A 25,858-nucleotide genomic window follows, 5' to 3' on the forward strand; every position below is an offset into this window, starting at 1 on the left:
TATACTTTTTGATACAAAAAGGTCAACAGCACCAAAATGCCTGTTCCTAGAGATCTGAAACGTTACACAGTTGTTGTCAACAAGATAAACATCATGTACAGTGAACAGCATATGCACACAATGAAGTATGTTATGCTCAGGACCATTACAAATTGACAATATTCAGGCGAGACTAAAAAAGGATGTTTTGTTTATGTTTGGGCCTCTGTAGTGTAAGTTCTGAAGCCCTGACAGTGTTCATGTGCACATCTGCAGAAACTAGAAGGCCTAAGCTTTCTAATGATGCATCACACTTGCATGTGGAACATAAGATCCTCTTTTAATAAGCAATGCCATTTGGGTATGTCCAACCATTGTGCACAGGGCGAAAATAGGTGGGTGGTAACAGGTTAAAGGCAGCAGAAAACCAATAATTATGAATCCAAGTAAAATTAATATTATATTGTGAGCGATTATGACATTTTGGAATCTCATTCATCCTAACTTTTTGTCTTAAAGTACTGTATGATTCTTGTTACTTTTAGAGAACCAATATCGCACTGGCTAACTGGAAATGTACCGTATTATTTACCGTATAAGTCGCACCAGCCAAAAAATGCATAATGGAGAAGAAAAAAACATGAGTCGCACTGGAGTATAAGTCGCATTTTGGGGTGAAATTTATTTGATAAAATCCCTGACCAAGAACAGACATTTCATCTTGAAATGCAATTTAGAATAATAACAGATGAGAGAACATGGTGAATAGGTGTATGTATGCTAACGCTAACACCTTCAGCTACATGAGGCACAGACAGAACTGTGGTGTCTGGTATGTTAACGTAACATATTAACAGTTATTCAGATAACTATAGCATAAAGAACATGCTAACAAGTTTACCAAAGCATCAGTATTACCCCAAATCACTAAATCCACTGAATTCCTCTTCCTCTGTGTCACTTCTAAACAACTCTGCAAACTATGTAAAAAGGTGCGACTTATAATCCAGAAAATTCAGTATTTGAAGTGCTCTCTCCTTTCTGTGCATAGCTACAAGTATGAAGTAAAGTTTTAATTTATTAAAAGTAGGGCTGGCAAGTTGTCGCGTTAACTCATCACTTATTTAACGCAATCAATTATTTTAACGCACCAGTTCTAAAGCCTGCCGCTGCGGCCGACACAGAATTTGAGCGCGTGTACATTAGAAAGACAAACGCACCGGACGCGCGTTCTCGACACCCCGGACTCATGTCCGTAGAATACACTCAACAGCAGACGTGCGTCCGAGTCGTCCTGCACATGCTCAGTGGAGGAGTTGTGCTGTGTTGCTTTTCTCGTGGTGTAAATGGATTTTAATGATGGACCATGGCTTTGGTTTATTAACTTACTACAAAGTCATCGGCTATAGGCGCCAGCCGAGGCGTCCCGCCGGGGGCCCGCGTGAGCAGGTCCCGACGGGCGCCGTAGCTGGGGAGATCCGCAAGAAGGGCCCGGCGCGCGTCTTTATCAGCTGAAAACATGAATAATCTGGTGCCTTAGCAACTGGCTTGGTGCAGAGGAGTAAAAAAACACCCAGTTTTAGGAATCTACAAACTTTTCTGGTTCTTTTCAATGCCCTGGCAGTGGCAATAAGCTTTAGTTTTGTGTTTGATAACATTGTTTAAGTTAAAATGCACACAATGTATTTATTTTTATTTAACTGGTTAAGTGTTTGTTTGCACAACTCATGTTATGGCGCTTTAGTGTCAAGTTCTAAGAATGTACAAACTGTACTGAAGTGTTTTCTGGTTTAGGGACATTTGGTACTAGACTGATTATGCTGCTCCTAAAATGTGTTTTGAGTGTCTAATGTTTAATGAGATTACAATGTTTCTGACATTACCTCTGAAGTGGCCTGTTCATCTTTAATGATTGTGGCTCAGGATTTTGTGGCAAGTGAATACTCAATATTTGCTACTGAATAAAAATGCTGATGCACTTTACACTTCTTTTAAATTCATTTTGAATTTTGCACGTAAAAATGCGATTAATCGTGATTAATCAGGAAAATAATGCGATTAATCGCCATTAAAAAAATTAATTGTTGCCCATCCCTAATTAAAAGTTTATTTCCAATAAGATATGTCTATAATTGCATATCATGAATTAACTTCTCACCTCATCTACTTGTTTTACAAGTCTTGTGATCCAATTTGGAATATCAAATGTGTTTTACTCCTGGCAAATGTTTAGCAATGATTAGTTCAGTCGCTGTGGACTATCTGCAGTGTTGTGTAAGCTAATCAAGACCTACTTCGTTATCTACTCCCCTGGTTTTGTTGTGTGGAAGGCGGTTTTGAGCGATTTATTTTGCTAAGGCGTCGCTTCTCTTCCCCCTCAGATATGCTCGTCTGCAGCCGGTTCTTAGCGCTGGAGGATTTGCGTCTCGTCGTCTGCCATGTCTGCAGTCAGGTGGTCACTCCTCAGGGCATCCTCGGACACTACGGTAAGACTTTAACGCACACAAACACTTTTCAACTTCAAGACACTTTTCAACTTGAAGAACAGAATGCCCACGAGCCAAACAGCAATTTACTTAACCAAACAGTATCGGAGGATCGCCTGTTGAGCAACGCAATTTCTATAGCAACTGTAACGCAGACGCTTTCACTGAGAGTTGTCAAAATAAATCCTTAATGAAAATAATGTAGAAACTGATATATTGTATGTATCAAAATCGGTATAGAATGTTGGGCCTTTTCTTTTATTTAGTTTAAGATAAGATTAGATAAGATAACCGTTATTTGTCCAGAAACGGATGAGGCACAGAAGTATAATAATAAAAAAAACAGATAATAAAAAAAACCCGTCTTATTTAAAAAATTAAATAAAATGGAAAACCTCTTATTCTCTTAATAAGAATAGAAATAAAACTCTTATTTACAGCTGTTATATGGACAGAAAATAATACTTTTTATGCACACAAACCAGATTTGGCTCAGTCATTTATTTTATGATCCAATTAAATGTTGTATCCTGGATAACATACGGCAGCTCCACTTTCCAAAGCGTAAAGTTTAGTTGACTAGTATGAAGATGGATAAATACTTACTGCTGCAGATCTTGGCAGGGGATTAAAAAGCAGTGTTTGGAAATGCCTCTGCCAGTGGTCAGCCGAACACGCTCGTCTCCCACATATGCTTCACACTCTGTCCGTCACTGGATATTTGTTACTATGGAGACGGTAATAGTCATCCAACTTTCTTATTGCTCATTTGCACAAGCGAGTAAGGAGTGTTGTGTTCCTATTTTTAATTAGTCAAGTCGGCTGTGTATGGACCAGAAGTTGTGATCTAGTGCATTGTTACGATAGAAGTGTCCCAGATTAGAGTCGTGATGCAAATTATTTTGGCGTCTTGTCGTTCCCGCCATCTTCCCGATCTGCACGCGGCCGACTTGTCATCAACAGTAGCATCACGGCGCAATAACGGATTTCAGAAGTGTCTAGTCCCACTGTAAACCAAGCGGAGACTGGAGTAGGCTTTTAGATAGGATTTGAAAACACCCCATCCAAATAATTTTGTCCGGGAGTACGGGGGCCGACTATGCAAAATACGAGTAGCTTCGGTGTTCTCCCGGACCATGGCTCGGCAGCCAATCAGCCAAGCACACACATTTTGTCGACTAATCAGCATGCAAATTTTCACTTGTAAACAGTAAACTGTAATGGCGGACTATTGTCAAACGCTTCCCGGCCCGATTTAATGATAATATTCCCTTTTTTTCCTAAGATTTATTATTAAAATGACCCCGTCCCGCACTCAAATGCCCGTCCACGTTTCAAAATACCCTGTCCAAAATACGGGAAGACGGGCCCCTCTCTAAAAGCCTGGACTGGAGTAGCCAATGTGAGTCGTCTTGCCCAACGTTAAAGTTTAAAAATGCTACGTCACTTTTGAATTTGAAAGTAATGATTGTGCGATGTTCTCAGGCGGTTTGTTCTCATCATATCCAGGTTGTGTTGACAACACTGTAAAATGTGACGTCAGAATGTCAGAAAGGTGGAGGTTAAGTCCTTTCAGCTGATGACAAGCCTGTATGTTACTGTATGTATAATTCCCTGTAACAATTCCCCTCTCATTTGTGCTTGAATACATTGAACTTTGTCTATGCACATCACGAAACACAAAGTGGCACAGCAATGTTAAACCATAAACCTGATCCAAACATCTGCAATCTGACATTTAAAAGCCAAGTTCAACCGTAGCGTTCTCACTCATCCTTCTGCTCAGGGTTTTACTATGGGCAGTTTGGAATGTTATGAAGTCACGTGAACACGACCTGTGCTCTTGCGTTCCCTCATGACCCCTCCGCCTCGCCCCGCCGCCTCTGATTGTGGCTGCTTTGTGGCCATAAGCTGCTGTTTTCGTCCGCTAGCGGCACGTGCACCAGTCGGAGACACATGACCAGGGCTAATGAGCACGTTCACGTCCCACCGCACGATCACAACCTCAGAGGAGCGGCAGCGGCGGCGGCGGCGGCGGCGGCGGCAGAAGCAGAAGCAGGAGCAGGAGCAGGAGCAGGAGCAGGAGCAGGAGCAGGAGCAGAGAGCAGAAGTCAGACACTTTCTCTTTCTCAGTATAAACGGGTCAATGGTATCATGAGCCACACACAGAAGCACAGCAGACTCCTGGCACCGCTGTTGTTCTAGCGCCACGTCTGCCCCCTAGAGGACGCACACACGCACATGCTGTAGTCATGTGCTTTAAAAGGTGCACCATGTCTACTGTGTGCATTTCCTTGTGGACAATCTGCTTTTTTGTATGGAGATGTTATTGCAATACTTCAAAATGTAGATAATCTTGTGAAAGTTGTTTTGAATGGAATAAAAGGTATAGAAAAAATGCTACAAAATGGCTGATTAAAAGGACAAAGAAAAATAGTTTTGTTTAATAGTTTTTGTGAACTTTCAAATAAGGTTATGAGTTACTTTTACATTACATTTGTCTGACCATAATTTAACCTATTCTATTTCTAATACATTTAAAGACTTGTTTTAGCACATTTCTGTTGATTTTACATAATATTTTCTTAATATTGTTTTTGAGATATTTAAAAAATATCACAGTATTATTTTTTGTCAATATCGCACACCTCTATTCACGCTGCAACATTTAACATGTCTATCTGGAAAACAAGCACGTGACACTATAATAATTCAGGACTCAGAATTATGGAGAGGCAAGTCACAATTTTGTGTTTTTGAAGGTATTTTTAGCAATTCATTTTTTTTTTTTTATAATGCACCCTCCATCAGAAAAGTACATTGAGACTAGACTAACTTCATAGGCGACGAAGCTAGAGCTCCTTTTTTAATTACCGCTGCAAACAACATATGTTCTCATTATGTATGAAAGCTGCTAAACTTGTAGTTCTGATCGCTACAAGGATGTTTTGAAAGGCAATGCATTCTGGTATATTTGTTTAGCAAGCAGTCTTTTCTTAAATGTCTACTCTCCTGCATGTGTAAAAATAAAAAAATGCACTGAGAACTGAATCATTATATCATCATTATAAAACATACATTACAAATCTTTTACACTGCTTAGAATATATACTTCTGTTGACTACTTTACTCGCTAAGACACAACAGGTCAGCAAGTATTTTTACACCTAGAGCTTAAAGATTCTCCTATTGTTTCATCGGCGTGTCTGGAGATTACCTGCCGAGTAATATGCAATGGAAGAAAATGAAATTGTTATAAACCAAACGCTTAAATAACACATTTTTCAAGCGATATCAATCATTCCACAACACCCTAAAACTAATCCCGTTCGTCAATTGAATGCATGACTTTGATCGTTATAAGCAGCAAGTTTTCTGTTTAATTTGCCGAGACCGCTGAGTAACTTTGTACAGCAGGGTCTCGGGAGAATCGATAAAACGTTGAAAAATACAGATTTTGTACCTTTTTCGTTGCCAGAGTTGAGGTTGAACGGTGCCCAGTGCGTGTGACTCATGCTTTAACGTGACTGTGGGCAGTAGAAGGACTTCAAATCTTGAGCACGATCTGTAACTACCTGGAGGATACGTCTGTGATGCACGCAGTCATTTTTTTGTGCTGTCATTTTCATCACTCTCAGCCCTTCTTATTATACATTATAGATTTCCGTACCCGCTCTTCATTTATATTCAAGTAAACGTCTGACTGAGATGTGAGGGGAAAACTGCTCCGCGCCGCGTGACCTCTTCTGAATGGACCGCCTCGAGGCTCTGACCCAGTCCAGATATTCTCAGATATTCTTATCGCGTTTGAGGCGTTTCTTTATTGTTGAACAGCCTCTTGTCTTATCGCTACGGCTCTACACTCTCGACACTGCTGTAAGACCGTCCAATGCAGCTTCACTGTCCATCGTCATATTGGGTAAAGTCTAAATATGCTGCTGTCGTAAACAATAATGTGATATCCAAGTTATTTGTGCTGCATATGGAAGGTCTAATCCAACAGAAATGTATCAATGGTTTATTTAAAAGCAAGCCATTCGATTTCACTTTCACTTTAAACTTGATGAATAAGTAAAAGTAAGCAATCGTATCATCACTATTATACTTCAAGTTCTGTCATTTAGCTTTCTTTTACTTGTGAAGGACTTACAGTAAGTACACAGACAAATTGTGGCGGGGGTTGGACGCCCCTGGGGGAGAGAGAAAAGGGAGAGACTAAGGAACACTTGTTTTCAATGCTGTAACTTGGAACAGTCTGTTTTATTTTGGCCCCATGTCCGGCTGAAAGGAGTTTTAATGTGAATTATATGTTCCGTTAGAGCCTAAATTGTCCCATTGGGATATTTAATAATCCTTTTCTATGAAGGTGTGGTATGGCACGTTCTCAGTCCTGCAAGAAAAATGTGCTTATATGAAAACTGTGCTGATATAATATAATACAGGTATTTTACCTTGATGGTGCACGGTGGCAAAGGCGGTTAGTGCTCTTGCCTCCCAAGAAGGAGATCATGGGTTCGATTCCCGGACCAGACCAACATGTTCCAGACCAACAGTCTGCATGTTCTCCCCGTGTTACCGTGGGTTCTCTCCGGCTTCCTCCCACCGTCCAAAGATATGCATGTGTTAGGTAAAAATTGGTAACTCTAAATTGGCCCTAGTGAATGAATGTGAGCGTGAACTGTCTGTAATGTCTATGTCTCTGTGTTGGCCCTGCGACAAGTTGGCCACTGTCCAGGGTGTACCCCGCCTAAGGCCCGAAGTCACTGGGATAGGCTCCAGTCACCCGCGACCCCGAAAGGGAACAAGCGGTAGAAAATGGATGGATGAAATGGATGGATTTTACCTTGAGCTTTCAGATCAATATGATAATAAAATGGCATGCCATGACATACATACATACCAAAGTTATACTAGTTCTATTCATAGGACATGACAATAAATTGCAGCGCCTTTGTACAAATATTTTAATATTGGGAGAAACATAAGGAATGGAAAACTATGTCACTTAATGTCTTGTAATGTATATTCAAGTGTATTATGCACAACTATAATATGTAATGTCTGCTTATAGTACACAAACTATTCATAACAACACCAGGAATTGCAATTGATCACTATTTATCACTATCACTATTACCAGCACAGTTCATTCAAATTTACTATAGAAAGGATTTACGAAACAGGATTAATGAAACGAGTGTGAACGGAGCTAAATCAAACTCCAGGTATGTTTTTGATGAGGAGACCATGTTATTACATGGTTATAAGCTTCAAGTCAATTTTGCACAGTGTGTGTCCTAACGTCTCTTTGTGTAATGCATCATATCAGGATTATTGGCTGCATTATGCTTTGGAAATGTAATATTTTTGATCTTGCGAGTGCTGTGTGTCAGGAAACAGGAAATGGCTTTTGCTAACATGCTCTAGCTTTGTTTAGCTAAGTCTGTTGGCTCAACATATAAATTGCCTTCACTGGAAATATGACATGTTTATCACAAGATCAAGCCTTAGGTGAGAAAGGATTATGTCCCGTTTGTGTCTGCTTTTTGCTGCCTTATTTTCACCTGATTCTGCATTTGTTCTTCTCCAATCATCTTGTTGCTAAAGTGGACCCGGACCTGAACAGGGCTAGACCGCTTTGGGAAGTACTGCCTTACAGCGTCTGCTTTTAGACTGCTTAATCGATCCACTTAAGACGGCAAACACACTTTCACAACCAATGAAAATGAGGCTTACGCAGCTTGTCGAGGGTCCACCACCTGCTTTCCTGGAGTGGTCCACAGTATTGAACTTAACCTTTTTCATGGAAACAAGCGGGTGATTGATGCCACCAGGCTGCAGTTCAGATCTGTGGAGAGATGACGCAGCACAATACCTGATGTCCAAGAAATTTTTAGCATTAAAAAACTAAAATTGAATAAATGTTGGATATGCAAGTCTGATGCCATAAAGTGGAACATTCCAGGCAAAATGAAAACCTCTCCAAAAGCAGAAGAAACGGATCTCCATCTGAAAAGTTACATAGTGTACCTCGTGAATGTCAAAGCCTTTATTTTCATCTCATAAAGTGTATTTGATATTTCCTCACATCGTTCCTCTCTAGTTCACGAAGAAGTCTCTAAACATTGGCAGGCTCTGAGGACCAAACCTTTCTAATGGAAAATTAAACAAGATGGATGAAATAGTTTGCTAAATCCACTCCATTTTATTATGGCCTGTGCAATTGTCCATCAGTGTGTTTTTTCCCTGTGAATTCTCGGCCTCTCACGTCTGCAGTCTTGACCCGGCGCTGCTGAAGACCTGCTGTTGCGAGCGAGTAAGTAGAGCGACCGCGGAGGCTCATATTTTTACCGTTGGTGGGAGGGTCGCCCCTTCTGCGTGCTCTCACCATTCTCCAGCCCGCCGCCGCCGCTCCGTTGTGGCTGATTAATGAGCCCCCGCGGAAGGGTTGAGAAACAATTTTGCACTTCCTTTTGGTTTCAGTTCAAGTGCCGGGCCCCGTGTGCGCCGTTCTTGTTGTGTAAGTGGCGGCGCCCAAGCTGCGTATACAGAACCTGGCCTTTTCATATAATCTCGTTGAAAAGTTTGCCCTTAGCCACAGCAGCGCCGTCTAGTTTTATTTCATTTACGGTCCCTGCACATTGCCTTGTCATTGTTATCGCAGCCGGGTCTTTTCTCGATTATTAGCTGAGGTTCAAGCCAATTAAAATGCCAGCTGCTGCCATATGCATAAGGGCTGTTTTTTTGTTCTTTTGTGATCTTTTCATTGCAATCAAGTATTAATTTGCGCCACAAAAGCAAGTTCTCACCCCAGATTTTCCTGCTACACTTGTAGGCACGCTCGGCATATGGAGAGTACGGCACATTTGCATTTGGAATATCAAGTTGAAGAACTGTTCGGTGCAAGATATTTATGCACGGCTTTTATTTTGGGGTTAGACGGAGAGCTATTTCTTACTTTTGGAGGTTCAACTGTTGTGGCTTGTGGTTTAAGCTCTAGTGGTGCTGTAAAATGTTTAAAGTAATCACATTTTGATTGAGTTTTGGTAAATGGTCCACCACGCATGCAGCTAAAAATAATGTCAAGTATAATAATCAACATATTAATTGTGAACCTGTTAATGTAATTGAGCATCTGTAGAAAGGGGAAGTAAAGCTAAAAATAACACTTTACTGTATGTTTTCCAATCATACTTTTTACATAATACTAATTATATATTTCTACAGGAGATCCTAGGTTGATGTATTGTGTACTGTGAGACATAGAAATTGCATGCTGAATTATGTTCGAAGGAATACAAGTGCAGACTGAAAGGAAGGGTACAGTATGTAGACTTGGTACTGAAAATATCACACTGTGTCCCCAGATGAGGTGAATGCGTTCAGATCAAATATTAGTACATTTTATTGTCCTCTGAGGTAATCGTGTCCTCAGAAGCCCGGCTGAGCGCTGGATTCGAGTGCCACCGTACATAAAAAATAAGATAAACATTGTTGTTTTAAGTATTGCTTTTACTGTTGACTGCTGTAATGTTGATTTCCATAATTACAAAAGCTTTGGACGTAATGGCTAAGATGTTTATGGTATAATTTTGTGTTTGGTTCTCAAGACAAATGAGACAAATGAGCCTCACACAAGTCTCGTTTGTGTTGCCTGTTCCTTTTAGATTCAAACCAAATGGATTTAGCCAAAGGTCCTAACTCTGATCCGACTGGTCACTGCCTAAAGCCAAGAACCTGCTGCAAATCATCAGTGCTGACATGTAGCATGGCCTGTCCTTCTACTGCGAAGGAGAAATACTCCCAGGACAGACCGGGCCTTTCTGTGCTGCGTTTGCGTGTTTCTCACTCTCCCAAAACGTGCATCATGGGTAAAATCCTCCAGCTACAGTAGTCCTGACCAAGCCTAGTACAGAGGGAGATTGGTCCAGCGTCCACTGCTCCTGACAGGTTGACCCAGCGGCACAAACGGAGGACAAATGTCCCTGCAGTGACAATAAAGTGTACCGTAACCTTGTAATTGCAGGTGGGTCAGCTGTGACTCCCTTTTACTCACAAAACGTTATAATATATACAATATTCCATTCCAAACACATTGTGCTTTGTCCTTTGTTTCCTTCCCTGAAATCAGTTGGCTGACTTTAACCTCCTTGTTGTAGTGTAGCAGATGTTGCAATAGCTGTTCCAGGAAAGCGACGTAGTCTTAAGACAACAGAAATATTCACCGCAACGCCTGCTTCTAACACATCGGCAGTTGTGAAGCGCATGAATGGGGTTGGACTCTCTCTGCTGCTGCTGCCTGTTCGACGTAAACAAACCCAGCTGAGCCCCGCAAGCCTTCACTTCCTCATCGAGCAGTCGGTCCCACCCTCAGGAAGCGCCAGCAGCCAATCGGCCATCTGCCCTAGCATCGCAACGACGCACATGAAGGGAGAGCGTTGAGTGGAGAGGGCGCCCTTGTGCTCCAGTGGCTTAGTGACCTTGCCTGGGTGTATTGTAAATGTATTGTAAATCGGTATGATGAGCTCCCGACCTGCTTTTGGATGGATTTTTGTACTTGATTTTAATTTCTTCTGGTTATTATAAACTGCTTTTTGATATTATGCAGTGTATTGTCTTGTAAAAAGCAGTTAATTGAGACTGAAAAACACAATTTATGTTTTTTGCAAAGCATTTTCTTGAGTACACATAGAAAGAGTACACATAGAAAAACTACAGACAGGGACGACTCTTTTCCTCCAATTCGGTTCATTGTTCACTAAGGATCATGGGAAAATAAGTGGGCGAAGATTGATGAGCGCCATGTGGAAACTGCATGACACTACAACACAAAGCTGTTTCTGTCTTGTGGGGCAATCGAGTGACAGAAAGTGTCTAGGGCGGTTTTAACGGTTCAAAGTAAAACATGTGCTTCACGCATGGTTCAAAATCAGGTACACCCCCTTTGAACTTTTCGAAATTGCATGGGTCTAAAACAAAGAATGCTGAAATGTGAATAGACGGACAAACCTTACGTTAATTGTGAAGAAGTCAGATTAATGTATTGTTTAGCTTGTATTTAGAGTATGGGGGAGCTGAACGATGTGTTCTTGAGGCTTTAGACTTTTAAACTGGGCCCTTCATATCATTCATGATCCGATCACCCTAGACTAAAACGAAATGGCAATTAATATAATTTAATTTAATATAATTTGAACCAAATGTTCTAATGACATTTATTTTTTAATACAGTCCTGGTTTATTCCAAGTGCTGGATTAGACAAGTAGTATAGACCTGCTTTAGACCTGCTTTAGACCCGCTTTAGACCCCGCTTTAGACCCCGCTTTAGACTCCGCTTTAGACCCCGCTTTAGACCCGCTTTAAACCTGTTTTAGTCCTGGTTTAGAACTGTTTTAGACCTGTTTTAGTCGTGGTTTAGACCTGCTTTAGTCGTGGTTTGGACATGCTTTAGTCGTGGTTTAGACCTGCTTTAGACGTGGTTTAGACCTGCTTTAGTCCTGTTTTAGTCATGGTTTAGACCCGCTTTAGTCCCGCTTTAGACCCGCTTTAGTCCCGCTTTAGACCCGCTTTAGTCCCGCTTTAGACCTGCTTTAGACCCGCTTTAGTCCCGCTTTAGTCCCGCTTTAGACCCACTTTAGACCCGCTTTAGTCCCGCTTTAGACCCACTTTAGTCCCGCTTTAGACCCGCTTTAGACCCGCTTTAGACCCGCTTTAGTCCCGCTTTAGTCCCGCTTTAGTCCCGCTTTAGACCCGCTTTAGACCCGCTTTAGACCCGCTTTAGACCCGCTTTAGTCCCGCTTTAGACCCGCTTTAGTCCCGCTTTAGACCCGCTTTAGACCCGCTTTAGTCCCGCTTTAGACCCGCTTTAGTCCCGCTTTAGACCCACTTTAGTCCCGCTTTAGACCCGCTTTAGACCCGCTTTAGACCCGCTTTAGTCCCGCTTTAGTCCCGCTTTAGACCCGCTTTAGACCCGCTTTAGACCCGCTTTAGACCCGCTTTAGTCCCGCTTTAGACCCGCTTTAGTCCCGCTTTAGACCCGCTTTAGACCCGCTTTAGTCCCGCTTTAGACCCGCTTTAGTCCCGCTTTAGACCCGCTTTAGTCCTGCTTTTTCTGTAGGTATGGTTTGTTTGGTCTTGGTTTAAACCTGGTCTGGTCCCAGGTCTGCTTTGCACTTGTCAAGTCGGGTTTCTGGTAAACACTGGGTTTGTATTGGCTGGGATTTAGGGCTTTTGTCCTGTTTTTAGTCATGTGATATTGGTTGTTATTTCTACTTCTCTTTCCTAAGTGGATTTCTGTTTTCTTAGAGCTAAAACATAAAATTGCGGTGTGATTTTGTTGTCCAACCCACAGACCTTAACCCTCTGAAAAATCTGGCCCCCTGGAAAATATAATTGGAGAGCCCTGGTCTAGATGCATTCCTCTAACTGAAAAACGAGCTCTAATGGGGGTGATTTACTCAGTTTAATCTGTGAAACGTTAATGCTGGACTGCCGAGTACCTGCAAATGTGGACCTTGATCCCTCCACTCTGAATCCAGCTGCTTTGGCTGCTACTTTGCATCCACTGGCCTATTTACACACCTGCCCCGTGCACACACATTCTGCTGTTTAGTGAACGGCTACTGAGGCGTGCTTTTGTGGCTCATGGATTGAAACAAAATATTGTTTTTAGTCATCAAGTGGTATTAATGTGTGCAACAGCTGCTTGCAATGTCACTCATATTTTATTGACTTGTACTACATCATGCAATGTGTGACTTAATTGGGTAACTGTCGAACATGTAATATAATGCTAATGGGGCTCATTTAAATTGCAACACTTGGTTTCTTATGATTTTGATGCGGTCTGCAACTCTAATGAACTGTAGAGTAGTGGGAGAATGCATAACTCCAGAGTTTTGCTTTTCACTGACTGTGACTATGTGGTGCTTAAATATAAATACACTAGGATTATTTTACTACTCTATGAATCTTGCAATTAATCGATTTGCTGTTTGGATCACAAAAGACCAGCGAATAGAGATTTTTACACAAATTTGACCTAGATAAATCACAAGTAATGCTGCTTGGTGGAGCATGCTTGCAGACAAAATGGATTTTCCATCACAAACCCAAAATGTTCATTATTCATTCTTGCTTGGTCTGAGCCATATAATCTCTCTTTCGTAACAAATGTAATTTTTGAAGTCTGTGTCTAACGATTATTTGATACAAATAATAATAATAATAATAATAATAATAATAATAATAATAATAATAATAATAATAATAATAATAATAATAATAATAATAATAATAATAATAATTGACAATCATCTCAGTTATCTCAACTTATTTCAGCCACAAAATAAGACTATTTATGTTATAGAAAGTTACTCCGCAGTCCCAGCTCAAACAAAGGACCACAACTACTTGTATTTGATCATGTTTAACACTAAAAAAAGTATTATTAGTATAAAAGTTCTGGTACAAACACACTCAACCAGGTTTTGTTTCAATAACGGCACCAAAGCATTTGGGGGCAATACCTGAGCTTATAACGGAGCGAAAGGGGCTGTCCTCTTTATAGTATCGGTATCAAAAACATTACCCAGGTACCTACTAGGCCAAGACTCAAACTGAAGCTGTATGTATCAAGTCTCCCAGGTCTACACACTCTTTGCCATGATTTAAAAGTTGTAATGTATTTCAATTAGATATCTAAACTCCACTACCAAACATACAATTAGACTCCAGTGAATAGGCTTGACCACCGGGTCCATGTATGATCTTCTGCTACATGTGCTGCACGTGTCATGCATAACACCTGCTGAAGACCGTCACTTGTACGCTTGACTCACAATCACACCCAGTCATTTGCAGCTCTTTTTGTATGTGCTCTTCCAAAGCAAACACACACACAGTCTCTCAGCCCAGCAGCAGACTGTTTGGACACTGCTGCACTCATTTACAGAGGTCAAGGTCATTAGTTACTGCATTTGTTGAGCGTTTAGTGTTTTTGTTTTCTGTGTATGTGTTTTTTTTGGCCCGTATGCTTTATTAGACCGGACAGTTGAGCGTGAAATGGGGATGAGGGAGAAGGGAGGACATGCAGTATATTGTCAAAGCCGGGATTTGAACTCTCACTTGTGTATCCATGAATTATGGATCATAGTTGATTGTAATGCTTTCGAGTGCCCGCTTTGTTACTTGCTGAAGGCGACTACTAATTCAGCATTTTGAGAACATGCAGGAAGTAGTCTTCACAGGACAGACTGAGCCAAAATACTTATCTAATGCAGGGTTTTCCCTTTTTTTTCCTGAGTGGGACCCCCAGAAAACCATGCAACCGTAAAATAAATTAATTTAGTATCCCTGTAATAATTTCTGCATGAATAAATGACCAATTCAGTTAATATTACATTGAATAGTTGATAGTGTTATTGGATAAAACGCAGTGTCACAATCTTTCAGTGATCTTTAGGATCCACTCATCTAACGAGTCCAATGTCCCATCCAATCTATTATTTCTAATTTACGTCAAACTAAACTGATCATTTTGTCACTCTGCTTGGTGCGGGAGTCCATTGCATAGAAATATTTATATTATGATTATTTATTTATTTATTCAAGTGAAAAAGAAAAATCCACATGTTTGTACCATGACATTTTGTACAACTTTCTTGTCCCTTGAATGTCCTTTACCCCCATATTTAGCCATACCAAAAATCATCATATTAAGTCATTTTCCCTTTCCCATGTCTGTTTTAGCTGGGTACAATGATGTTTGACCTTGAACAGCAATTAGAATGTGTTTGACTATTGATTTTCCATTGTTTTTCTCTTATTTGACCCATGTGCTTTCCTTCAGGTAGCTGGGGTGTAGTTTCCCTGTGAACAGACAGAGAAAGACTCAGTCCCGGACCACCTCCCCTTTCCCTTTCTGTCCCACCCCCACAAAGAGACATGCATAGTAAGAACCGTAAGTGTTTCTTCCTCTCTCCTTTCCTACTTCTATCCTCCAGTCGTCATTCATTGCAATAGGTTTTGTTTTTATGCATGGAAAATACTGTATCCTGTCTAAAATATATTTAGAAACCCATTCTTACTGTCCCTCGTGTAGTAACAGAATTTGCACAGTGTCAGGCAAGTTGTTAATTAGGGAATAGCATGCACAATTGATATGGAAACGCATACCAATTGTGAATTTGTGAAAGCTTTCTTTGAATTTCCGCCTTGTGTTACAACACTGCCATACAAAAATAAATTGATTTGATTTGATCTGGCATTATCAAAAACAAGTGGGCAAAAACACCCCGCTGCCTCGCTGAGTAGTTGACTCAGGTGTTAATCAGATACAAATGAATATAGAAATTGAAGTTATTACGTATACTGTGGTTTTATGAGCTTTTTCAACCCATTGGTCTATTTTTTTTAGAAAAGCGTCACGGCTCACCGGGTTCGTCTCAGAGTCCCCTCGTCCTGATGAAGCCCAAGACCCCAGCAGTGGCCCCGACTGTGAACCCCAGCCCGGGCGACACTCTGGCCTTCAGAGTGCCCAAAGAGTACCCGCACTCACGCTTCAACAAGGCACCCCTCGCCGTGTACCCACCGAAGGGAGCGCGCAGCAAAACATGGTGAGGAGATATGGCTGGCATTAAAATGTCTTGGGGGTCAAAACCTTTTTCACTGTTTGGACTTTTAAGTGACTTTACATTGCACTATTCATTCACTCCACACACTTAAGTCACATCGGTCTCTTTGCCACGCAATCACCATCCATCACTTACGCAACAGATTTCATGGGTGGGTGAAGTGTCTTGTCCAAGGACACAATGACACTTTGCGCGTCTGAGCCACTGTCGCTCCGTAACACCAAAGGGGTTATCAGCAGTGTCTCTATGGATTGTGTTATATGCCAGAACACAAATGAAAATATGTTGTCTAATGTAATCTCTGGCTCCGTTTAGCGTGTCTCTTCCGGTGGTCAGCCTGGAGAAGATCCCCTGCCTGAGCCGAACCACCTCGGCGTCCCACGTGCGCCTCAGCTCCTCCCCGTCCGTCCACAAAGCCTCCTCCCTCACCTCGCCTTTGTCCCAGCGCTCGTCCGACAAACTCCCCAACGGCAGAGCGGGCTGCGGACCTCCGACGCCGCGCTCCAGCCCCGCCCCTTTGCCTCTGGACGGCCGCCCCAGCCCGGCGCGCTCTCCCCTGGACCGACGGCCCTCCTCCACGCCATCTCCCTCGCAGCCCGACCGAAAACCCTCGCCGTCGCCCTCCCCCTCGCCGAGATGTAGCGCTTTACCCTCGTCTTCGTCGTTGACGCCGGAAAAGAAGCAGCAAAACGGAACCAAAGCGACGCCGGCCCGGTCGCACAAAAGGCTCACAGGTGACAGAAGTGAAGAGGAGGGGTTTTATTTGATGTGTTTTATTCACTTTGTGTAGCCAAGTTACTGATCTATTGTGCTTGTTTTGTTGGTCCCAAGTCTCGACGGATTAAAAAAGCGACACAAGATTTGAATAATGGTTATAACAACAATAATGATACTTTTGATGGATTCAGTGGAAGGAAGGAACTATTTTAAATATGTTATGACCCCGAACAGAGGGTTAAACATTTTTAAACGGACACGGAGACAAAGACAATTTTAAACAAGTTTATTAGGTTTTCACCCAAAATAAATGCCAAATTTCGAACCTCCGTGCCCTAAAAATCACCCCAAAGTTATAAAACGAAAGATGGACCTGGTGGGCCAGCCAAACAGAAACAAAATAGGGGCGACACCGGGCCAGCCCCGGATAAGGCCGTCGAAGCCAGTGCCGACACCTCTAACTAAAGCACAACAATAAGACACACAAAACCCCCTATCTAGCCCCAACCCTAACCCTAACAAAAGTGAAAATGGGACTACCGGTCCCACCAGGCCAAACAAAACAGGCTAGTGCTACTGCTAGTGAGAGCCAGCTGGGAGCAGGCGAGCTGAGTGTGTCAGCGAAGCGGGACCGTAGCGGGATGGGCGGAGCCGAGCTGAGAGAGAGCGCTGAGCCCATCCGGTCTCCATTTTAAAGGCTGCCGGGCGCGCACCCGCAACCGGGAGCCAATCTAAAAAAAACTAAACAGATTAGACAAAAACTGAACAGACCAATTACAAACAATAGGGAGGAAAAGTGCCCAAACCTAACAAAAGCAAACGTTCTCCTTCAACATAAAAGAGAAACGCCTGGTGGCCGATACCTCACTCATCTCTTTGATTCTTTATTATTCTTTATTCTGTCATGTTTATTGTTGTCTAAATTAGGCCTGACACTATAGCAATACAGTGATCCCTCGCTATAACGCGGTTCACTTTTCGCAGTCCCGCTGCTTCGCGGATTTTCATCATGCATTGTGTTCTGCATTCTGATTGGCTAAACAGTCACTCCGCGTCTTCTCTACCTGTGTGTCAATAACGTTATGGATTAATAAGTACACGTACGTAAAACCGCTTGCCAAATTGAAGTTTGCGAGGCCAGTGAGAGCGCGCGTGTGAGCTGCGGGACACGCTGGTGAGAGCGGCGCGCGTGAGAGGCCGGTGAGAGCGGCGCCGCGCGTGAGAGGCCGGTGAGAGCGGCGCCGCGCGTGAGAGGCCGGTGAGAGCGGCGCCGCGCGTGAGAGGCCGGTGAGAGCGGCGCCGCGCGTGAGAGGCCGGTGAGAGCGGCGCCGCGCGTGAGAGGCCGGTGAGAGCGCGCGTGTGAGCTTCAATGTTTTATGGAGTATTTCATTGTATAATAACTGTAAAAAAAATAAAGGTTTCTACTACGCGGATTTCGACTCCCGCGGGTTCTTCTTGGAACGTAACCCCCGCGATAAACGAGGGTTCACTGTAATCATTTTGATATGTGATATATTGCTGAAGGAGCAATAACCAACAAGCAAACGCACTGAAACTACTTTATCCCACTGACACAATAACTCTAAACTAAAAAGCCAATTATAACACTTCAGTTAAGTAGCATCTGTGAGTTACTTTTTCAACCCCCTACAACTTTGAAAATAAAAAAGTTCAAAGACTGCTCGCGCTAAATATTGAGCTCCATCAATCGCATATCAATAATGTGAGTAATTACCGTGACGGCCTAAATGTAAATCTTAGTTCCAAGCATACATGTTTGAAAGAGAAAATTTGAGGCATAAAAGTCTATATTTCTAAAGGATGTTACGTTCTTTTCATCTTGTGTTGCCGTTCCCCTCCTCAGTTTGCCGTCTGTCGGTGCTGCGTACTTTTGCACTCTTATTCCGATTCATACACTCTTATCCTTGAGCTCCCGCTGCCCCGAAAGCAGATTATTTCCGTGCGCCCTCCTGTATTTTCAACTGCTGCGCCTCTTTGCCACTTTCACAAAGTGCCCCATTTCTTCCACAGTCTCCTGGTCTAAGTGATTTTTGAGTTTGTCACCTTCTGGCTTTCTGTGTCTCTCGCTCTCGTTCCTCTTTCTCCGCCGACATATTTCTCCTCGCTCGTCTAAATCTGTGTAGGTGTGGGTTAGCCCGCCACCATCACCACTACAGACTTATTGTTGTATAAATGAGATATTAACAGTAATTAGGACTCTGTAGTTATGCGCCTTTTTGAATTAATCTTGGAGCTGGATATCAAATCAAATCAATTTATTTTTGTAAGGCCCAAATTCACAACAACAGTTGCCTCTGAGGGCCACAGGGAGAAATGAATCAACAATGTCTGTGGTGGCGATGGAGTCAGACAATGTCTGTGGATATGTTTTAATGTCATACTGTGATAGGCAAAACAATAAAATATGATCAAAAAAGGAAGAAAAGTTCACTGCAAGCTTGAAATCCAGAGTACCGTATGCTTTTGCAGGACTAAAAATACTTGTTTGAGTCCCGTTTTGGTCAAGTTTTAAGAAGAAAATCATTAGTAAAACCACATTTGACAGTTAAGGATAGATTCACATTGGCTGGTGAAGCTTCAGGAACCTTAGGAGGTGTCTCGTGCAAACACAGAAAGATTACAGGGATTATGGCAGAGGGCAGCAGTAGATTATAGCTGTCTGAAAGTGGCTCTGTTTACGCTAACCTGCCGACTACTGGCCACATCGTTCCTGAGTTCTATAGCCCAACAGTGGATCATACAGTACAGGAAATATTTATCAAGATTCGAACCTCTGACCTTCGCTGGCTGAGAGCGCTAACCACTGAGCTACTGCCGCCCAAATAGTTTGTTTCGGACAGTTCGAGCTAAGGGTTGTGTTGTCATATCTCAAAGAATTTTCCGTAAGCCTAACGTTTAAACTAATGGAGATATTAAGATGCTAAATACTAAACTTTGCATTATTTCAAAAGTATTCTGACATTATAGTGAGATAAATGTGTTTATTTGTAGTGTCCCAGCAGACTGACGAGCTGCATCTCTATAAACATTTAGCACGCTTGTACACAAACATGGCATATATTGCTAATAACGAGCTATGACAGAAAAAAACTGACTGTACACGAGTGTTTAAATCATTCTCTCTGTCTTTTTGTAGGAAGAGTGTTCGATCCAAATAAGCACTGTGGAGTCCCGGACCCTGAGACGAAGCGGGCCTGTACGCGCTCTCTGACCTGCAAGGTGAACACATAACATCACATTACACACATTATGTCCTTATTTATAATGGCTTATTTATACCATACAAAGCGCTGGACATCGTGGTCTCGACTGATCTGTGAAGGAGGCATGGGTGTGATCATCTGTTCTTTCATGTAATAAAATCAAATCTATACAGCCATATTCTATTAGCCGCTCCTAAAGCGAGTGCTCATTTTTGTTCGCTGTTACCATGACGGCTATCTCTGCTTTGGTCTCTGGAAGTTGTGAAAAGCGCTCAAACTCGCTGCAATGAATATTTCTGCTGCTCGGAACGCAGTAGAGTAGGTAAGTGAGCAATAAACTGAGCTAGATCTGTTTTTCACAGTTTTAAGACCGTAAAAATCAGGTACAGCACCTTTTAATTATGATTAAAGTCCATTAGCAGCTGCAGCTAATCATTTACTCATTGTTAAAACATTGTATTGACTGATACTTTCTCGTCAATAGCCTTTTAATTAAATGAGTTGGACTTTCCAGTTAAAGAACATTTCCTACTCCTCTCTTCCTCTGTCTGGATGGTTAGTGCCTGTTCATACAGAGTAGCCATGCTAAACTAATACACTGTCTACACTTGGTTTGATGAGGTAATTATAGATGTTGGACGAGACCACAACATCTTTGAGCTGTAATATTCTCATTCTGCCCTTTAATTACTTCCTAGCGCATTTCCCTAATCTCTAGGAAGTTGGTAATTAGATGCAAGTGAAGAGGAGGTTTATCGTTCTTGGCATTACGGATTGTTTGTCAGTCAGTGTTTTAATTATGAGAAATTAGTGTCACGTAGATGCTTCAAGATAAATGTTTGTGTGAGAAATTCTGAGAGGCCAGAATGAGAAGGGTTTGACTTTTATTGAGCTAATGTAGGAAAGTAGGAAACGGAGGTGATGCTGGGACTTAGTGTCCATGACGGGTTGAACTACTCACTAAAACGCAGACTTAAGATTTTACTCATGTTTTTACAGATTCTTTCCCTGTTTGGCAATTTGATGATTGTAAATCATGACATCACACTGAATCTATTACCCAGCAACCACGTTGTGCACTGGACCAAAACTCCTCTAATTTACACACATTTTTATACACCTAGTAAAAACATTAAATGGTCCAAATTGCTGCAAATGTTTGGATGGAATTCTGAGTCTCCCTATAGTGACGTGTGTTGCAGAAAGGGTGAAAGTAAAAAGACCATAAATAATGGCAATACTTAAAGTCTACATAGTATTATTGCAAGAGTCAACATAGTATCATCTTTGAGTGTTCAAGCCCCATGGCTATGCTTCCAGAGGAGGTTTAAATAGTGAACACAACGCACACATGAAAGAGTTTCTCTCATCGAGGGTCTTCCCCTGTATAAAAAGAAATCCATTAAAAAAATATCAAGTGTAGCGTGACTATATAGGCCAGTAAGGCATGTCCTCTGAACGTTTCATGTATGTTTTATTAATGCATTGATTTGGTCTTTTGTTGGTATAGATCTTGTTTATTGCCCGTACCCGACCTGGGCCCGAATCATTCCCTGCGTGTCTGGATTCATAGAACCAGAGTTATGACTTCCGTGCAGAGTTTTATGGGCTACATATGTTTGTGTTCTACCTGGGTATCTCCGCACTTTTCCCCTCCGCTGGCACTGACCCACATGATCTCTCCCCCGCGCTCTTCCCATTTTTCCTCTCTCCGTTTACCAGCCACGCACTTCATTCACGTCCAGAAGTGGATTCTTGCTCAGGGCGGACTCGAGCCAAGAATCAAAACTCTGATAGGAAGAGAGAAGTTATGGCTTATGATTTACTACAAAATAAATACTACAACTTGCCAATGTTTCTTGTTGATAGGATTGTAGGTGTGCTCACAAAAATCTACCAGACTTCGAAGCCTGAAGGAAGATTTAAAAAGGGCATTACGTTGGTTGATGTCAGAGTGTGCAGAGAGGGTCAGATGGTGCTGTTGAATCACCGTTGACGAATTGCATTATTTATCTTCTGTCAGTCAATTTCTCTGCAACCGTACAGGCTTGTGTTATGGATGAACACACCATCGGGTCAGTCGATGGTCTTAGGGGTAAAGTCGAGTGTCTAGAGGTGAGGTACATGAAACGGTACAGGGTGGGGAGTGTAGTACATTAAAGGTGGGCTGTTTATATCGCCTGAATAGAAGTGGTTGTTTTGGAGATATACTGTATGCAAATGTATAGCATCATTACAGACTGGCAGTGAAATCTTCCAAACAAGGACATCAAATATTTCTGCTCTTTTGTTTTTCATTTCATTGCAGAGACATATATTGCAAAATGACTTCAATACGCTTTTAACCATAGTAATTGGCTCACTCAAAGTTGGTGGGTGTTTTTTAAACTCAAACCACTCAACCCCAGGCCATTGTTTGAACATTCCCAATCCATACCAATTACTAATTTATATATGCATTGTAAAGCATACATTTTTAACCTTCCTAAGACACTTTTTAAATCCGGCACATTTGCTATGGATTGTAAAAAATAACCATATAATCAATATCAATATTAGTTTTTGACAATATTACTGGCCCCCATTGTATTGTTAGAAATAGGCTTCCAGTTTCTAGTGATATATGATGTTTGTTGATGTTGAAGAAGAGGATGCAGAGGAAAAGCACATTGTTTACTGTGGAATCACTCAAATGAGCTCGCGTTCAAATCCTTATTCAAACTTCAAATGTTTGCTGACCGGTTACCTTCCCGAATAGTTGGAAGGGCGCAGAGCCGAGTCACGCAAACCCAATATTTACCTGTGTTAGTCCGATGGGAGAGGGCAGGCAGTAATTATGTCCCAAACAGACTGGACTATAACGAGGCCTCTGTAGCCAAAATTCACCGACAAACAAACACTGCCGTCCGACTGGATCAATACTTCCATTAACACAGCCCAGTCTCATGTCTCTCTAGTTTATTAGCTCACAAATCCAGCTAAGCGTCTGATCTCGACCCTCTCTGCTGTATTTCTCCTCCAGTCTCACTCTTTAACTCAGCGCCGGGCCGTCCAGGGAAGGAAGAGACACTTTGACGTACTGTTGGCGGAACACAAGAGCTGCGCGAAGGAGAAGGACGCGCCGAAAGAGAGGGAAAAGGAGAAGGATGCGGCACCCGAACGAAAAGAGCCGAGTTTGAACCAGACTCTGGCGTCGCACCAGAGCTCCGGCAAGCCTCACTGCCCCAACGGACGACTGCAGTCCACGCTCAAGCTACGGCAGGCTCACGCACCCAGGTATTACAGGGCCTCGTACAGCTGGAGGAAGGGCGTTTGCACATGCTATTACTACACCAATTTGCAATCACGATTACAGTCAACGTTCCTATGCTAAATCTAGTTTAAGAATAATTAAATATAAAAGATACAATTAATTTACTAATAAATTAAAAATAAAATGACTAGTCGACCTAAAGAAAATGTAATTGAAGTTTTATTTTAATAATCATATTAGTTATCTGGACTATCCAGACACGAAATACCTTTTTAACAAGAGAGTTTCGTTAGTTGTGTTTGTTTGTTTATTCTATGTTGTGTTTAACAGGGAACCCATGAAAAATAACTTTTCTCATTGGGTTTTCCCTGTATAAATAAAAAAAGATGGATGAAATGCCGCCCTAGTTAATATTGTTTTATATGCAGTGTATATATAAGTCAGTCAGGTCAGTAACTTTACTTTTGTACAACATTATCTCTAATGTATTGGATAGTCTTCTTTTAACATGTTTTTGTTGTTGTGGTTGTCTTGACTTGGTCATTCATTCTATTTCCATCCACAAGGGGATGCTGTAGCCAAATGTGTAGAAAGAAGTAGTGAAGTTGTTTATTTAATAAACATTTATTCCATTTGCATTTTAAAAGGACATTCTATGGCATGAAAATAAAATGAGAAACATGTGATTGACTGGTACCAAATCCACAAACCCTTAAACATAATGCATTTTTAGAAGTGATTATTTTTCCCCTTTTTTAATTTAAACTTAAAACATCAAACTTGAAAATATGACATGCTTTTAATTCAATTGTAGTAAATGATTTTTCTAATCAATTGTGGCATGGAAATATGCTTTGAGTAACTTGCCTCTCTATAATTTACAATATTGTTTGCTTACAGTTTTTAGACTGTGCTTATGTAATGCTCTTAGAATACATGTCAAATAATCAAAAGAAAAATCCACATTATCCACAGATTTTGACACATTTATATTAGGAACTAGGCCTTTGAAAATGCTATTTTACTACAAACATCTGCATATGAACTTGGCAATAACTAATCCGTCATTGTTAACCCATTTTCATTTTTGACCCAGGGCTACAGGTCCCACCGCCTCCACATCCACCCCTCTGCCCCCGGCGCCCTCCCTTCCCTCCGCCCCAAATCCAGAGCCGCCTCCCTCCGGCTGGTCGTCGGCAGCTGGAGACGGGGGTCGACTCTTCAGTGACGAGGGAGACGCAGAATCACCCGCGGAGACTGACAGAGCTGCCATTCACTTCTCCAATCGCCACCCGCAACCTCTGGGGGTACAGGATATTCTGTTCTATCAGGTCTTATTGACACTTTGATGGTGATATCAACATTGTATTTGTATGTAACTTTACTAGTCTATTTATGGAGATTATCACATTGCCTAGAATAATCCACAGTATTATATTGTACATTTATATATCTATAAATGTAATATTTTGCATGCATTTTATTTACATTTTGAGTGTTTCTTCTAAATAACCTAATAAACCTGTAATTTAGCCTGGGTACAGTCATGTGCACATGAACTAGTGTCTCTGCACTCATCCTGTCTGTATTTAGTCAGAGGAACCACCCAGTCCCCCTTACTTATGCACACACAGTAACAGTGGCTGAAAGTGGGATTTAAAATTATCTTTTGTATCGTGATGTACATTTTTAGATATGGAGCTAGGTAGTTAAGTAGTACTAGCAGGTTTTTACAGTGCGTAATCCCTCAATATGAATACATTATATTGTACTTGTTACAGATTGGATCGAGTCCCCATATTCTGCACGGATGAGAGTCTTCTTGAAATGTGTTTTTGTCCCTTGCAGTTGTGCGTGTTCAACAGTCGCCTCATGGGACGGGGCCACTATGTGTTTGATCGGCGGTGGGACCGGATGAGGCTGGCTCTGCAGAGTATGGTGGAAAAACATCTCAACTCGCAGATGTGGAGGTAGCCAACTTTACACAACTGGCGTAGTTTTATGAAGTATGCGATGGTGTTTATGCAGATGTAACGGAACAAGGAAAACGTAACAGCAGCTCACCGGGATTTGCAGCGGGTAGAGCGCTCGCCTCAACGCAAGAAGGTGTAGGGTTTGACTCTCGAGCGGTGCAGGGCGTTCCTGTGCGAAGATTGCAGTTCTCCCTGTTACTGCGTAGGTCTCTTCCGAGTGCTCCAATTTTCCGCATCAGTAAAATCATGTACAATAGACTCCTCCCTCTGAAAAAGCATTTACAACCCAGTGGAAGTGTCCTGGCTATTACATAAATAAAGTGCAATGTAAAGAAGTAAAGCACGTTTCAACTTACAATTCTGAAATAACTGTCCAATACTCCTCATCTGTTAATTTCAAGAATGGTATTTATTATATTGTCATTACGATACATTTAACGTCATTACAATAAAAATACATCGTAATTTGGTTGACGAGGTTAAATTATGCTGCTGATTTATTTATTTTTAATCGTTTTATTGTTTGTGTGGTTTAAGTAACCACTATCTTATCTTTGGCATGCGAGCTCACTTTATTCTGTAATGTATATA

General features: G+C 41.7%; 1 protein-coding gene across 3 annotated transcripts in view; it reads left to right on the top strand.

Annotated features, from left to right (window-relative positions):
* The window catches only part of atxn7l1 (ataxin 7-like 1), a 67,877-nt gene that overhangs the window by 14,397 nt on the left and 27,622 nt on the right, over nucleotides 1-25,858 (top strand). The window contains exons 1-8 of one of the 3 annotated variants that reach the window (XM_072454881.1): nucleotides 2,390-2,465; nucleotides 15,317-15,427; nucleotides 15,884-16,082; nucleotides 16,416-16,834; nucleotides 19,975-20,057; nucleotides 23,064-23,317; nucleotides 24,391-24,601; nucleotides 25,143-25,264. In XM_072454881.1, the coding sequence (XP_072310982.1) occupies nucleotides 15,412-15,427; nucleotides 15,884-16,082; nucleotides 16,416-16,834; nucleotides 19,975-20,057; nucleotides 23,064-23,317; nucleotides 24,391-24,601; nucleotides 25,143-25,264 (1,304 nt within the window). In that variant the 5' untranslated portion in view covers nucleotides 2,390-2,465; nucleotides 15,317-15,411. Of the gene's footprint in view, nucleotides 1-2,360; nucleotides 2,466-15,316; nucleotides 15,428-15,883; nucleotides 16,083-16,415; nucleotides 16,835-19,974; nucleotides 20,058-23,063; nucleotides 23,318-24,390; nucleotides 24,602-25,142; nucleotides 25,265-25,858 lie in introns of those variants that run through there. The other 2 variants (XM_072454882.1, XM_072454880.1) reach the window with 2 other exon arrangements.

The sequence above is a fragment of the Eucyclogobius newberryi genome, unplaced genomic scaffold (assembly GCF_026437365.1).
Source record: "Eucyclogobius newberryi isolate DKJ021-1_F unplaced genomic scaffold, fEucNew1.0.hap1 SCAF_2, whole genome shotgun sequence".
In the NCBI taxonomy this organism is placed as follows: Eukaryota; Metazoa; Chordata; class Actinopteri; order Gobiiformes; family Gobiidae; genus Eucyclogobius; species Eucyclogobius newberryi.